General features: G+C 43.6%; 1 protein-coding gene across 3 annotated transcripts in view; it reads right to left on the bottom strand.

Annotated features, from left to right (window-relative positions):
* The window catches only part of CALCR (calcitonin receptor), a 270,509-nt gene extending 254,671 nt beyond the window's left edge, over positions 1-15,838 (bottom strand). The window contains exon 1 of one of the 3 annotated variants that reach the window (XM_075125860.1): positions 15,076-15,838. Coding sequence is in view for 1 of the 3 variants with exons in the window: in XM_048838162.2 (XP_048694119.1) it covers positions 15,076-15,083 (8 nt within the window). In the remaining 2 variants the exon portion in view is untranslated. The remainder of the gene's footprint in view (positions 1-15,075) is intronic. The other 2 variants (XM_075125859.1, XM_048838162.2) reach the window with 2 other exon arrangements.
* Positions 15,839-16,284: the final 446 nt, after the last annotated feature.

Genomic DNA, 16,284 nt, shown 5'->3' with positions numbered 1-16,284 from the left:
TGCCAGCTTCTCACTGCTCACACCCACCATTGTGCCTGCTCCTGCATTACCTTGTTCCTGCCTTGCACCCAACCTTGCCTCTGTCCTATTCCGAAAACATCCTTGCCAGATACCTGCTTGCTCCAGTCCCTGCCCTCTGGTTTGGTCCTTGGCTCTGGCTTCTGACTAGAACTCTGGCTCAACCCTCAGCTCTGGCGCCTGCCCTTTGTTTTGACCCTTGGTTTTTGCTCCTGATTACTGACTACAGCTCTGACCCTAGCCTCTAGGCCTGGCTCCCACCTGACCACTAGGCTAAACAGCCCATTTCCAAGTCCACTGACAGTAAAAGAGTCTTTTTGCTGGTGGTTATCAGAAGACCGATAGGTATCAAACCCTTCTATCCAGGAGCAGAGTTGTCATTCCCAGACAGTAAACACACTCTTGAGCCCGTCTAAGACGGCTGTCAATGCCCAGGTGTAAGGCATGCACTTAGCATTTGTCTTCTGGTCATCTGGCTCTCTTGACTGCCTCTATTTGGATGGCCTTTTCCATAGCCTCTGATTCTACCAGCTTCACTGTTGAACTTGGGAGATTGAATCCAAGAACATGCTTCACTATCTCCTGATCCCCTTTCCCCAAACTTGCTGATGCTGGGTTTATATGCCCTACTCAGGGTGTCAGCTAACACCAATAATCATCCTGGACAATATCTGATCTCCACCTGATAGCACCCGGTGCATCAGCATGCACTGCAATCTCTTTGGAGCCCTATGAAGGGACTTTGTCATGATTGTCTCTACAGGTTTGTGGTCTGATTGCACTATTGCTGGTGGCCATAGGTGTACTGATGGAATCACTCCTCCCCAAATACCACAGCCAGAAAATCTTTCTATTTGGGTGTACCCCTGTTCAGTCTCTGACATGGCTCTGCTAGAAAAGCAACTGGCTGCTTCTGCAAAAAAGAGCTACATCCAATCCTCTCTCAGATACACCACACTGGAGCGTCAGTGGTTGTCCTTCAGGACAGGGGCATCCAGTAAATTTATTTCAGCCGGTCAAATGCTTGCTGTTGGGAGCCTGCAGAGTCCCACTCAACAGCCTCTCTCGTAAGCTGACATATGGGTCATCCTACTGTAGCCAGGTGTGCACAGAACTTGGACAGATAATTTATCATTCCTATGAAGTGCTGTACCCCTTTGACATCCACTGAAGCTTCCAAGTCTGACTTCCTTGTTGGGATCTGCTTTCAGTCCCTCTGCTGTGAGCAGATGTCCAGTGTATGCCCTTAATGCTGTCTGAGTCACACTTTTTCTGGGTTGAGCTTTATGTTCTTGTCCTTGCATCTGTATAGAAAAGCTTGTAGTTTTCTGTCATAGTCTTGTTCAGCTTCTGTGTCATTGTTCCCTTCATCTAAAAGAAGGATATCATCTGCAATTACTTTCACCTCAGGCAGTCCTTTGAGCTTATGCCAGTCAGCATTAGCAGCCATCTGTAGTAATCAAATGGTGTTGGAAAGGTTGTCAGCATGCTGGACTCTTTTTTATCTAAGCTTATGTGCCAAAACCAATTCCTTACATCGCAGACTCTAAATATTCTGCCTGTGGAAGCTTCTAGCAAGCTGTAATCAACTGTGGTTAATATCATCCTTTCAATACCCAGTGCAGTGGCTTTGGCTCTATGCAGATGTGTAAGTTGCCTGAAGACCTCTCTACCACCACCATGCTGTTTACCCAGGCTGTACTGGTCTCTACATGTGCTATGATACCCCTATGCTGCAGATTTTCGAGTTCCTTTCTTGGGGCCAATTGAGTTTTCCTTCATGGTAAGCACACAGGTTCCACTGTGGGGTCTACTTCCAGCCACTGCTTTCCTCTGAGGCATTCATCTTTGAAAACATTCCTATATGTTTTAAATTTTTCTCCATTGTCCATGAGACTCCCTCTTTTGCTTCTTGCACTATAATATTCTGATGCTGATAAAAGTCATGGCTTGTATGGCTATGGTCCCCAAGAGGGGCCTGTGATGCTTACCATCCACCACCACAAACTTCATAGTAAGTAAGCCAAAAAATAAGACTGTGCCAACAAGTCCCATTTTCCTATGGGTTGTACATTATTAGAATGAACCTGCTCTTTTTAATGGTTATGTTCAAGTCCAAGTTACCCCGAGGAATCACACTGCAGGAGGCCCTTCTGTCCAGCTCAAATCGCACAGGGGGTTTCCCTCTTAATATTGTTGCATGAAGGTTAGTATTGTCCTTTGTTGCTTTCCTGTCCAGCCTGAACCTGATGTGCTCTGAGACTCAAGGAGAGAATCATTGTTATCATCGTTGTCTGATGTGCCCCTTGCACCACACATATAACTCTGACAATCTTTCTGGGACCTTCCTCCGCTCTTGTACACACTGTTAAAATTGTTCAACATCCCACATTCCTTGCAATGCTGTCCCAGTGCAGGCTACTTCTTCTTTACCTGCTCATGCTGTCTCCCTATGGAGTAAATGCATCTCACTATGGGTATAGGACCCTGGCCAGCTGCACTCCTTTGCTGCTCTCTAGCTGCATGTGCTTCTGGGGGTGTTATGCTTCCTGGGCTTTTCATTATTTCTTTTGAGGTTTCTGCTGCATAATCCATTGTCTAAGCATTTGTCAAATGTGAGTTCACATTTCCAGAGCAGTTGCTCCAGCAGGCGGTGATCCCAAGTGCTGGAAACCATCCTGTCCCTGATTATGGAATCTGTGAAGTCCCCAAAATTGCCTGTAGCTGCCAATGTCCATAAGGCAGTAACACAGGGTTCTATTGCCTTCCCTTCAGATTGGCCTCAAATGACAAAATTCCATGTTGCTCCACAGTTTTGTTCTGCGTTGGGGAGCAATAGTTGCCCAGAGCACCTAGGACTGCTGTGAGGCTTGAGGTAGTGCTGCAGACTTCTTTGCCTTGTTCCTCATAAGGTAAAATAACAGTTTTCCTTTCCTGCTGTTGTCCTCCTGCATGGCCAGGTCTGTGAATGCCTGAAACTCCTCTTTGCACCATGTCCATCACTGGGCTAGGTTTGTGTCTGCAAACTCCAGGGGGCTTCAGACTCAGTTCCATGGCTCACGTGCTCCACTTGTTGCACTGCAGAGAACTCACAGCTCAGATGGTCCCACCATGTTTCATTTGCAATGAGTGAAGGTGAATGCAGGTTAAGTTGAACAAGTGGAACTTTATTACACCCTATGCAGTGCTCTGTCCATGTGGCTGAGTTGCTTCAAGCATAACTCCCTGTTTTCCTAAAATGCCCTCCAGGGAACATGGGCCCTCTCACTCCAATTCCACTGATCACGATACAGCGTAGGCAGGTCTTAGGCATTTTTTCCAGAGTGTCATGTCTTTCTGAGAATGTCTTGACAGTGGTGATGGCTGAAGGAGAGGACTGGATATATTTATATGAGAAGCCATCTGTAGGTATTTGCAGTGATGATCTCTGAATACTCTATAATTTTCTCAGATCTGAACAAATGGCATACAAAACAATATGCTGCTGATTTGATTGTGCTGCCATTAACATTAATGGGAATTCTGCCACTGACTTCAATGAAACAAAAATTGAGGCCTGTACTGTACAAATTTCCTACCCTGAGACTACATTCCTCTTGCTATGGATGGCTCCAATTAATGGAAAAGGAGTACTTGTGGCACCTTAGAGACTAACCAATTTATTTGAGCATAAGTTTCGTGAGCTACAGCTCACTTCATCGGATGCATACTGTGGAAAATGCACAAGTACTCCTTTTCTTTTTGCAAATACAGACTAACACGGCTGTTACTCTGAAACCTCCAATTAATGGGTTTATCTATGCTTCCCCCATAACTGCACACTGACACAGGTGCTAGGAGAATCAGGCCTTAATGACTTTCTAATATCTGGGTATTGCAATTCATCTGTCCAAAGAGTTATTTACAGCATAGTCTGGACTCAGTTTTAGCCCCAGAGGAATGCACATATAAAGGACTGGCTCCAAAGCTGATCAGTGTCAATGGGAGTATTTCAGTGAACTTCACTGGCCTTTGGATGAGCCCCATAGTGCTCTTTATTGTTTGTATGTATTTGAAATACTGTCCATAAAAGGAAGTACTGCAAATATAAGATGTGAAAACTTTATTATACTCTTATCTGTATAAGAAAATGACTAAACCTATATAAATAATGTGCCACCTACATACATATTCCTATTGAAATTCTGGAAGTTCAAAAGCAAATTTCCTTTGCTGGGCTATTTACGTGCATATTTTCTTCTCTGTTAATTAACTGTGTACTTAGCAATGCATCTTCACACAGAAGATAATCGTCAAAATAATATGTATGCCCTTGTTCCATTTAAAGTAAACCATCACTTCATCTGACTGTATTCTACCAGTTCTACAAAATCATTTTTCTACATTTTCTTGTTCTCCCACCCTGTTTTTACCATCAGTTTTCTTTTTCTTCTCCTTTCCCCTTTCTCTGTCTGAATCTCTTTGCCTTTCTCCCTTCCTTCCATTCCCGCACCAGCGTACACACTCATCCTTACTCTTCTCCCACAATTTGTCCCCTCCAACCCTACAGCACTACTTTGAGCATAGCACATCTCCCTCACCTGGAGCTTGTGCCCTTCTTAGGAGCAAAGATTGGGTGGTTGAAAGAAGGCATGGCCTCAGTGGGAGCTAGCCTAGTTGATGAAAACACAGAGCACCAGGAGTTCTTGTCAGTAGATTTGCATAAGGAGGTGGCCACTCTCAGCTACTTCTCCCAGTGCTAAAATTGTGGGTGCTTAAAAAGTTTCTTTGGATAATCAGGTGAAGTCTGAATTGGAAGGTGTCAAGTCGTGAATTGAGAGCCCTAGAATATTTATGGTACAAGAGATTGCACACAGCTCATTTAATAATATCAAGAGAGGTTGAGATATTCTCACTAGCTATTTGCCTCAAGCATTAAGTGTAACTTGGAGAAGAACAGTCACAACCAGCCAAAGAGCATCAAGTGCCTTTTGTTGTTCCTTGTGCTCCAATGAATAAAATGTGACATCTAAAGTACTGTTGCTTTATGCAATGTCATTCATTCAGTTTCTGCAAGGAATAAGGCACATCCTTCAAAAGAAGGCTACTATCTGGTGGCAGCTGATACACAGCAAACAATGCTATCAGGCTTAAGCAACAAAAATTGCTAGACCTCTAAGAGCCTTGAAGGAAGCTTTAGACAGATACCTGACTAAGTGTCCAGCAGGGAAGATCTGGATACAAACAATAGCAATAAAATCTCTTTTTTCAATTATATTTGTTCATGTTTCTAATTAGTTTAGTGTTCATTAAAGGAACCAGATTGATAGCAATTGAAAATGAAGCTATTTGTTTATCTATAGCACAATTACAGCATAGGCTGTAGAAGTTCAAGCTACCCATACTACCTCTCTAATGCACCTTCAGCTTGTTCAGGAGACAGAAACTTTAGGAAGAAGAGGCTAATTCACTCTCTGTGCTCATTTAGTCTTTCTTCTGAGTCTTCCAGTAAGGATGGTAATTCGTCCCACTGGTGACAGCAATTATTGTTCTGTGGACACTGCACACGTAAGTAAATATTTCACTTCAGAAAAATTTATATGGAAAATTAAATTATCCTTTGAAGAGGAGCTGTACCAAATCTGGAGATTAAATGTGAAATAGGAGGATTTTAGTCTTAATAGCACATAAAAACGTAAGAGTGGTCTTGTGGGGTCAGACTAATGGTCCAGCTAGCCCAGTATCCTGTCTTCCAATAGTGGACAGTGCCAGATGTTTCACAGGGAATGAACAGAACTGAGCAATAGAGTGATCCATCTCCTGGCATCCAGTCCCACCTTCTGGCAATCATAGTTTATGGGACACCCAGAACATGGAATTGCATCCTTGACCATCTTGGCTAACAACCATTGATGGACCTATCCTACATGAACTTATCTTATTCCTTTTTGAACGCAGTTATACTCTTGGCCTTCACAACATCCCCAGGCAAGGAGTTCCACAGATTGAATGTGCATTGTTTGAAGAAGCACTGCCTTATGTTTGTTTTAAGCCTACTGCCTATTAATTCATTGGGTGACCCCTGGTTCTTGTGCTATGTGAAGGGTAAATAACACTTCCTTATTCACTTTCTACACACCATTCATGATTATATAGACCTCTATCATCTTCCCCCCCACCACATCAGTAGTATTTTTTCTAAACAGAACAGCCCATTCTTTTTAATCTCTCCTCCTAGGGAAGCGGTTTCATACCCCTAATCATTTCTGTTGCCCTTCTCCATATTTTTTCCAATTCCAATATCTTTTTGGGATAGGGTGACCAGAACTACATGCAGTATTTAAGGTGTGGGAGTAATATGGATTTATATAGTGGCATTGTGATATTTTCTGTCTTATTACTATCCCTTTCCTAATGGTTCCCAACATTCTGTTAAATGTTTTGACTGCTGCTGCTGCAGCACATTGAGGAGATAATTTGGAAGAGCTATCCACAATGATCCAAGATCTCTTTCTTGAGTTGTAACAGCTAATTTAGACCCATTCATTTTGGATGTATAGTTGGAATTATGTTTTCCAATGTGCATTACTTTGTATTTATCAACATTCACCTGCCATTTTGTTTGTTGCCAGTCACTCAGTTTTATGAGATTCCTTTGTAACTCTTCACAGACAGCTTTGGACTTAACTATCCTGAGTAATTTGGTATCATCTGTGGACTTTGCCACCTCACAGTTTACCCTTTTTCCAGATCATTTATGAATATGTTGAACAGCACCATTTCCAGAAGAGATCCCTGGGAACCCTGCTATTTACCTCTTTGTATTCTGACAACTGACCATTTATTCCTACCCTTCGTTTCCTCTCTTTTAACTAATTACTGATCCATGAGAGGACCTTCCCTATTTTCCCATGATTTCCTACTTCGCTTAAGAGCCTTTGATGAGGGACCTTGTCAAAAGCTTTCTGAAAGTCCAAGAACAATATATCCACTGGATCACGCTTGTCCACGTTTGTTGATGGCCCTCAAAGAATTCTAATAGATTTAGAGGCATGATTTCCCTTTACAAAAGCCATGTTGGCTCTTCCCCAACCAACATATTGTGTTCATCTGTGTGTCTAACAATTCTGTTCTTTACTATAGTTTCAACCAATTTGCCTGTTACTAAAGTTAGGCTTACTGGCCCGTAATTGCCAGGATTGCATCTGGAACTTTTTTTTAAAAAATTAGCAGTTTGTTAGCTATCCTCCAGTCATCTGGTACAGAGGCTGATTTAAGTGATAGGTTACATGCCACAATTAGTAAATCTGCAATTTCACATTTGAGTTCCTTCAGATCTCTTGGGTGAATACCATCCGATCCTAGTGACTTATTACTATTTAATTATCAGTTTGTTCCAAAACCTCCTTTACTGATACCTCAATCTGGGACAGTTCCTTAGATTTGTCACCTAAAAATGGCTCAGACGTGGGAATCTCCTTCACGTCCTCTGCAGCGAAGACCAATGCAAAGAATTCATTTAGCTTCTCTGCAATGACCTAGTCTTCCAGGAGTGCTCTTTTAGCACCTTGATCATCCAGTGGCCCACTGATAGTTTGGCATGCTTCCTGCTTCTGGTATACTTTAAAAGAAATTGCTGTTAGTTTATGTCTTTTGTTAGTTGCTCTTCAAGTTTGGTTTTTTTGAATTAGGCCAGCCTAATTATACTTTTATACTGGATTTGCCAGAGTTTATATGCTTCTTTCTATTTTCCTCGGTGTGATTTGACTTCCAGTTTTTAAAAGATGACTTGTTATCTCTAACTGCCTTCTTTCCTCACTGTTTAGCCCTGGTGGCATTTGGTCCTCTTACTATCTATTTTATTTGGGGTACACATATAGTTTGAGCCTCCATTGTAGTGTTTTTAAAAAGTTTCCACGTAGCTTGCATGCATTTCAATTGTGTCTTGCTTTTAATTTCTGCTTAACTAGGCTCCTCATTTTTGTGTAGTTCCCCTTGCAAGTTAAATGTTAATACAGTACTACATATACTTCAGTACAATCTTAACTCTGGAGCTGCTACTGACCCCTGTATAATAATCCATATAATGCATCTCACTATTTTAAAGGGATTTGTGCCTATTGTCTTCTGACATCTTTAAAGATGTGACATACATCTCATCTTGAGTAAACTCAGAACTATGTCTGTGAATTCACTTGGCATCACCCATAGAAGTGTCCATTTTCTAAAATGAACAACGGAATAACAATCTGCTCTGCTAATCTTGGAGAAGCAGTTCAGTATTCACTAGTTCATCCAGGAACTGAAAAGCATTTCACACACCTGCTTTCTAACCTGTGTTTTGCACCAAGCTAACAGTGGCACAGCATGGCATATTTAGCATGTCACAGCTAAGAGTAAAACACATTTTTCATATAGATAAAGCTAAAGGTGGTGAACAATAAAACAAAATATTAATTAATGTATTCAAAATATTTGCAAATTTTGTCATATGTATTATTCACCCAATTCTTGGCAATAGTAAACAAGACTTAATTAATGCCATAGCTCAGGAATGACATGCTCCTTGTTTATGCTGTTGTACATGACTAATCTGGAAAACATTTGTTGCACTGTATCACACAGAACAAAATGTATGTTTCCAGAGTGACTATTAGTGATTAATTATCTGAGGTATGGTGAAAATAGCCAGGCTTGCCAAATCTCTGTTGTATCTTCTATAAAGTATAATTGCATTAATTGATTAATAATCCAAGTTCAGATGATAGACCTAGGTTCCAACAACAAATTTTTGCCCTATTGGGTGCTATGCCTGTGCATCTGAATCACCTTCATTGATGAAGAAAAGATTGCAGGTAGAACAGTGGTATGTGGTATTAGTGCACTAGCAGCTGAAATGCAGAGGCTGGAAGTGCAAACCTCACTTGGTATGAGCAGTATTGTTTAATGGAGTGGGGGGTAAGGGTGCAAAAGTAAGAGTACCACTACTGTAGCATTAGTCCCCCTTCCTTTGGCCCTATGGAAGCCTCTCCATGGAGGTTCCATGAGGTCTGGGAGTTAGGGAGGAGGAATAGCTTCTCTCTGCAGCAATGCCCATCTCTCAGAACTGTAGAACTTTAGTGAACATGCGGTAACTTACCTGTTAACCCTGTATGTGATAGGACCCCCTGTGAGGGGGCAGCAGCGAGAGAACAAGCCCATGGCAGCATAGCTTTCATGGTGCTTGACCTCTGCTCCTTCGTATCCAGTGATTTCTCCTATCAACTATGTAAAATGGTCCCAGTTTCACACTTTGACTGGATACACAAACTTTTGTTTGTTCTTCCTGTCAGGATATTTGTATGTTCCTCTATTGCCAGATGGTGAGTCACAGCACAAGTCACTGAACCAAGTCACCTTGCACCAGGATTTGACTATAGCCAGAGTACATTAACCCATACTGGAACTGTAAACTTAGGAGGGAAAGAAGAAACATGCTCTTGGGTCTCATTTGACGTCCACCGGGAGGTGCTGTAATTACACCCATGTCAGGACAAGCCCTGTACATCTAACCCTTTTTCTCACAATGGAAGCATATGGTTCTCTCTGGTATGTTGTTGCTCCCTGAACTAGACCCTGGAGATTGAACTCTGCCACATCCATGATTGGTCTTCTATCTTGAGAAGGGAAATGGCTTGTATCATTCTGCTGCAGTCTATTTGGGCAAAATGGAGAAGTTATCCCACCAATTCTTCTCCAGAGCGCACTGAGCTGCACTGGTCCTGTACACTCCCTCTGTACCAGTGATGCAAAAACCACAACCTTCTGCAAGGGGAATTTCTTTGGCCAATGACTCTGTCCAGTGTCTGTATGCCCATTCTCTTCCCAATGAAGGAAGAATCTGCAGGAACCATTCCAAGACAACCAGCTCTGCCATGTGCAACACTAAGTAGATTTCTGATTCTAGCCACCTCCAACAAAAGTCCTTGAGTGCTAGTGTCCCAAGGGATACCTCTCTCCACAGAATCAGCACAGAATCATTTGTTTCCAGAAGATCCATGATGACTGTCTTTACCTGCTAGTAATCCACAACCATTTGTCTGTCTAAGGTTGTGGTTGCCACTTGTGCTTATCCTCATAATACTGGTCCCACCTGAATAGTTCACTGGTCCAGTGGCCAGGCCAATCAGTACAGTAGGCATATACATTATTGGAACATCTCCAAGAAGACCTCTGAGACACTTCTAGGTACTGTGCTGGTTAAAAGGAGGCCCAGTTGTAATGTGCCCAAATTCAGGCTTTTCAGTATCTGTTAGTGTATTTGGCTCCTGTCCTATTGACAGGGTTTCCAAATTGTAGTTGCTGGGTGGATATCAAGTCAATCATCTTTGACTGATGTTGCTTAAGCTACTGCTGACAGTGATATGTGTCTATGGTCTGAGATAATGGCCATTGTCTCTCAGTGGCATTTGCATGCAGTCTTAGTTACACTGGATCCACATAACCATAGATCCTGTCTCACCCCAAGTCTGTAGACTAACCCAAATATCTCCAGGCCCACTCTGTGGACTAACCTTTAGCATCAGCTTATGTGGGGACAGTGTGGAGATCCCTGATATAGTATGAAGGGAGTAGAGGGTCCCCTATGTAGTTGCTCCAACCATACTCTCTATCATCAGTTCAGCCTCACCATAAGAAGCCTTGCATGGACCCTTATACATGCATGATTTTCATCTATAGTACAAAGAAAAATATCTAGAACCTAGTAGACAACCATGGACCATATTGTGATATTTAATTTTAGTCAGCATTCCATATTGAAATAAATGGCACAACTGGGCCCTATAATTTTTCACCACTACTTATTCTGCATCAGAAAAAAAACAATGAAATTTTAGGAAGATTTATCTCTAGAGCTTCTGAATTTTTGGAATTATTTGCTACAATGTCTGTAAGGAAGCAGGTTCATTTAGAGCCAAGAAATTATATTCCTGGCATTTGTTACAGTCCTGAAATACATGCTTCTAGCAGTCAAACTCACTCCATGCCTTGGTGTGAAAGTGATTAAAAGCAATGACAAAATAAAAAGTGCGTGTGAAGACCAAAAACAGCACAGAATAAACAATATGTAACAATATGCTGTTCTTTGGCAGGCTATTACTAGTAAATATTGAAGTTAACTAAAAACTAGATCAGAGTTAGGTAACAGTGCATTAGTTATTCCCCTCTGGACACATTCATGAAATGATCATGTAGGGCTCAGGCTGTCAAGGGTGTTTTGGGTGCGAGCAGCCTCAACGCCCATGGACTTTAATGAGTGCTCAGGATGCAGTGTGGTCCAGGACACTAGTCAGAGTCAAGATATCTGGGTTCTAGTCCTGGTTCTGCCACTGACCTGCTAGATCACCTTAGGAGAGTCATTTCTCCTGTCAGCCTTTGTCTGTCTTGATTATTTAGATTATAAATTCTTCAGGACAGGTATCCTTACTGTGTTTGTACAGGGTCTAGCACAATGGGGTCTCCAACTCAGCTGAGGCCTCTTGGTGCTACCATAATACAAATACGTGGGAGCTGAAAGTGCTCAGTACTTTGCAAGATCAATCCCCAGGGAGCCAATCCTACACTATTGATGTTAATGGGAGTTTCAACATTGACTTCTATGTACTTGTGACAAAATGGTCCAATCCTGTTGCCATTGAAGTTTATGGGGATTCATTTTTAATCTCTAGAACTGATGTGCATTGACAGAACTTGAGGGGAAATTTGCATCATACCTGTCTGTATTATATGTGGTTGAAACAAATATTATAATTTGGTCCCTCGCTTTCTTGAAAATCTAATATATAGACTTGATTTTTTCAAATGAAACCCAGAATCTTCTTTCATATCCAGGGAGTATTCATGAAAATATAAACCATCTCAAACTTTCACTTCCTCTAATTTTGTGCAATGGTGGTGGGATCTCTCTTTTTTATATTATATAGTTATTATATAAAGGTGGTTTATCCATCAATACACCAATCTTGCTTCTGATACATAGAACATTATAGACATTGAGACTATAACACAAATTTAGCAGAGTGAGAACAGTACGCTAGGTCTTAAGTGAAGTTATTTGTTTTGAGCTGGTAGAAAATTGAGATTAAATTTCAAAAATAAATTTTGCAGATTATTTCTGTTTTTTTCATCAAATTCTCAACCTTATAAAAACTGACCATCTCTAATAATCAGTAAATATCTTTAAAAAAACCAGAATTCATCAAATCATATTTTCAAAGAGTTTAATCAGCTAATTTTTGTTGTCATCTGGCAAATAAATTAACCATTAACAGTTCAAACCTACAAGGTACTGAGCCTCTCTTGAAGGTGCTTAGGGCCCTCCTCATTAAAGCCACCCACTAGAACCGGACCCTAATAAAGCTCTAAATTTTCAACCAGTTCTATAGATAGTCAAATAATGTTAATAAATAATTTCTAAATTTTATTTTGCATAACTTTTTTCATTAGTTGATTCTATTAAACATTGCTATAACTTATTTATGATGAATTCTGACAAAAGTTTCAACAAAGAATTCTGACTTACGTTATATGACAAGAGATGTAAAGTCTGAGCAGTCTATTCTTTTTAAAAACATAATGCTATTTACCGAATATGGAACACTTTTTTTATATTTCTTAAGCATAGCCCAATATGCAATAGCAATTCTATGGAGAGTTGTAAATTCTGTCACTAATCGAATTTAGACTTTGCCGTGCCATCTTCAACTCAAAGCTAGTTGGCACTCAGCCATAAATGATGATAAAAATCAAGGGTGAAATCCTGCCTCTATGTGAGTTTTACCATTGATTTCAATGGGACCAAGATTTAAACCCAAATATTTTAAGCAGAGCTTTTTCCATGAAGTTACTATTTAAAAAATAAATCAAGGAACTGAAATGTCAGGTTTCGGTTTATCTAGAATAATTTGCTATCAACCAGCATGAGTGTAACTGTACACATCACAAAGATAACTTACTGGAGGTCACCTACTTCTAAAGGTTGTCAGATATCTGAAGAGATTCAAATGAAACATTAGCTTTCATGCATTTAATTTACCTTCTTGGTAAATAGGTGTAGAATTCTGACTAGTAAATTAAAGTATTCCTTCAGCTAACCATTACCTACAGTGTGGGTTGTTAGTAAAAGAGAAATCTTAAGCTGTTCAGCATGGATACTCTCTCAATAGTAGAACAATAAAAGATCTTCCCAGTTGGGAAAATGAAAAGCTTCTACAACATATTACCTATCTTAACAGTAGAGCAAGAAGCTTGATTTAATCCAATATCTGAAGAAAAAATAATTAATTTGGATAAACTGAATTATCAAACCCATCCTCCATGCATCTCATTCAGCTCCTCTTACAACAATCACAGGGGAAATGAATATGTTTGGAGAAAATACCATACACTATATGCTAATAGCTAGGAGTGATTACCAAAATATTGGCAATAAGGAGTTTATTATAAAGATTTTTAAAAATAATATGTATCTGTCTGTGCTCCCCCCTCAATTATTTTGCATTCATCCTTTGAATTAAAACTACTATTATGTAACTGAAATAAAGGAAAATAGTAAATGCTATAATATTCTCATTATTAATAAAAGGTTCAAAAAAAACCCACCTAATCTTGTCAACAAGTCTACTGAAACACCACTAGGAAGAAAGAAATGTAACAATTCAAAGACCAGATTAAAAGGTACTCAGATTGCATTCGGGCATGGAAAGTAATAGGCACACAAGAAATGAATTCCCATCAAAGATGCCAGTATAGAAATAATATTTGCTAGGGCTCAGAATATCTCAGTGTATATTTGTAGCTTTTAAGTGCAATAAAAAATACTGATTATCAGTTCGACAGATGGAAAATAGCCTGGAAATATCCTGAGACATTAATTTGAACCATTAAGTAATGACTCAGGTGTCAGTTAAATGCCCCATGTTTCAGGGATGGACAATTGCTCCTGTCTAGAATTCATCTTGCATTTGAAATGATCAGCCAATCAGCGTAAAGGCTAAATTAACACTGTGGAATTCAAGATTCCTCTTCTCCCTACCCCAAATTATTAGCACTTCTGCATCCAGCTAACACCACTTCTGCTTTACACTGATAATCACTTAATTCTCTTCTCACAGAATTTCAAATGGCTTCTTATTTGAAACATTAAGTCCAACCGCGGGTTGTCAAACATGCTGCAATGTTCAGATTTTACAGTCCAACTCTGTGTGGTCACTAGCTTGCACGCCATTCTGTTAACTACCTAACATCACGCAGACTAAAGGTCTTGTCAAAACGACAACTCCTTTGGCGGGGATCAGCTATCCCCGGCACGCTTAGAAATTCACCCCAAAAGTTACAGGGCGCACGGGGAGGCGGGACTGTTAGTGTATGCAAGACCCCAGGGCGGGCAGAAGGGAGTGGGCGAGGGTGTTCCGCCAGAGGATCCCCCTTCTCTGCTGAAGAGCTGTTGCCTACCAGCCTTGTGATAACTAATCTGCAGCAGAGCGTGTGGGGCTGACCAAACCTTGCTCACTTGCAGCTGTCCTGTAACTGAGGATGGAGACGCTGGATCGCGTTTAAGCCAAGCAGCCCGCCTGCCCTCACGGTGTCGTTCTTTGGGCTGAACACACCCGCACGCACGCACGCACACACACACACACACACGCTCTCTCTGCAGCTATAGAGTCTCGGTCAGATGTTTTATTTAGAAACGCTTGCCCCACTGCATAGGTTCTGGAACTATGGGGTGTGGGATGACCAGATGTCCCGATTTTATAGGGACGGTCCTTAATTGGGGCCTTTTCTTTTATTGGCGCCTATTACCCCCACCCCGTCCCGATTTTTCACACTTCTAGCTGGTAACCCACCGCTGCACCCGCTGGCTTGAAGTGGTTCCCAAGGGGTTATCGTTTGGTTCAATGCCTCTCAGCACCGCCACTATATAGGTGTACACAGGCGCTTCCCACCCCCCACAGCTCCCCATCGCTCCCCTGCAGCCCTCGCCCCGGACCGTATCACAAGGCACCGCGATGGGAGAGAAACAAAGTTGCCGGGACTTACAGTCTCATTCCTCTGAAGCGCTGGAGCCGCGCGTCCCCTCCGCGGCCGGTCCGTGCCGAGCCCCTTCAGTCCTCAGAGGCGGAGGAGCGGGGGGTCATTGCCCGGCGCCGGCCCTTAGATCCCAGGCACAGGGAGAGCCCCTGCCTGCCGCCGCCGCCGCCGCCTCCAGCCGCTCCTCAGCGCGGCATGTCCCCGCGGCGAGCCCTGCGGGAGGCGCCGACCCGACCCAAGGGCAGCAGGCGGGCGGCTCAGACCAGGCATAGACGGGGACTCGCGCGGGCAGCGGCAGCATGCCCGGAGCCACGCATGAGGGGCCGCGCCTGGGAACCTAGCGGCCGCGCCCCCCACCCAGCTCCGGATCCGGCGCCTCTGCCTACCACCGCCCCCTGCTGCTGCAGCGCCCTGCCCCCGGCTCCTGCCCGCCGCCTCCCGCTCGCTGGCCAGCCGGGCTCGGCAGCGCGGTGTGAGCGGGAGGTGGCCGAGGGGACGGTAGGCGGCGCAGGGGGCAGCCCCTCCCGGCTCCGCTGCGGCCAGCTGGTGCCCGCCGGGGAAGAAGACAGGACCGGGGACCGGCGGCTCAGCCCCGGCTTTAAAGGGGCCGCGCTCCCAGCCGCCGGGCAGCTTGGCGGGATGGAGCGGGAGCGGCGCGAGCCGCGTCACGCCGGAGGGAGGGGGCTCGGCGGCAGGGGGGCGGGCGCGGGGAGCCGCATCAGCCCAGGGGCCGGGTGCGAGCCAAGCCCCGGCTCTGGGTGTGCAGCTGGGGCTGCGTCCAGCCCCTAAATTGGGTTTCCGCCAGTGGCCCCAGCAGCCTGGGTAGGAAGCAAGAGCGGGGTCCCATTGGGGTGGCCAAGGAATGGAGGTCGGGTCCCAACCGCGGCCACCTTCCCCCAAACAGAAAGCCCGGGATGGGGGGGTGAAAAGGGAGGAGCTGCCTGGCACCCCGCCCCCGCGGAGGGCGCTGACTGTGTGTGAGAAAGCGTCGCCAAAAAATCCCACCACCCCAGCAGGCGGTCACTTGTGGCGGTCCCTCCTGCCACTCTCATCAGAGCCGGGGTGGCAGGAGCCCCAGCCCGCTCACAGGGGTCCCTGCTGGGCTCAGGCCTCCCTGCTCCTGGCTGCGGACAAAGTAGTGGGCTAGGGAGGAAGAAGATCTCTCAGCCCCACCTGAAGAGATCCTGGACAGTTGTAATTCAGCCCTGGTGGAGATCA

The sequence above is a fragment of the Caretta caretta genome, chromosome 2, assembly GCF_965140235.1.
Source record: "Caretta caretta isolate rCarCar2 chromosome 2, rCarCar1.hap1, whole genome shotgun sequence".
NCBI lineage: Eukaryota > Metazoa > Chordata > Testudines > Cheloniidae > Caretta > Caretta caretta.
The sequence above is the reverse complement of the archived record's forward strand: the minus strand, read 5'-3'. Positions and strand labels throughout refer to the sequence as shown.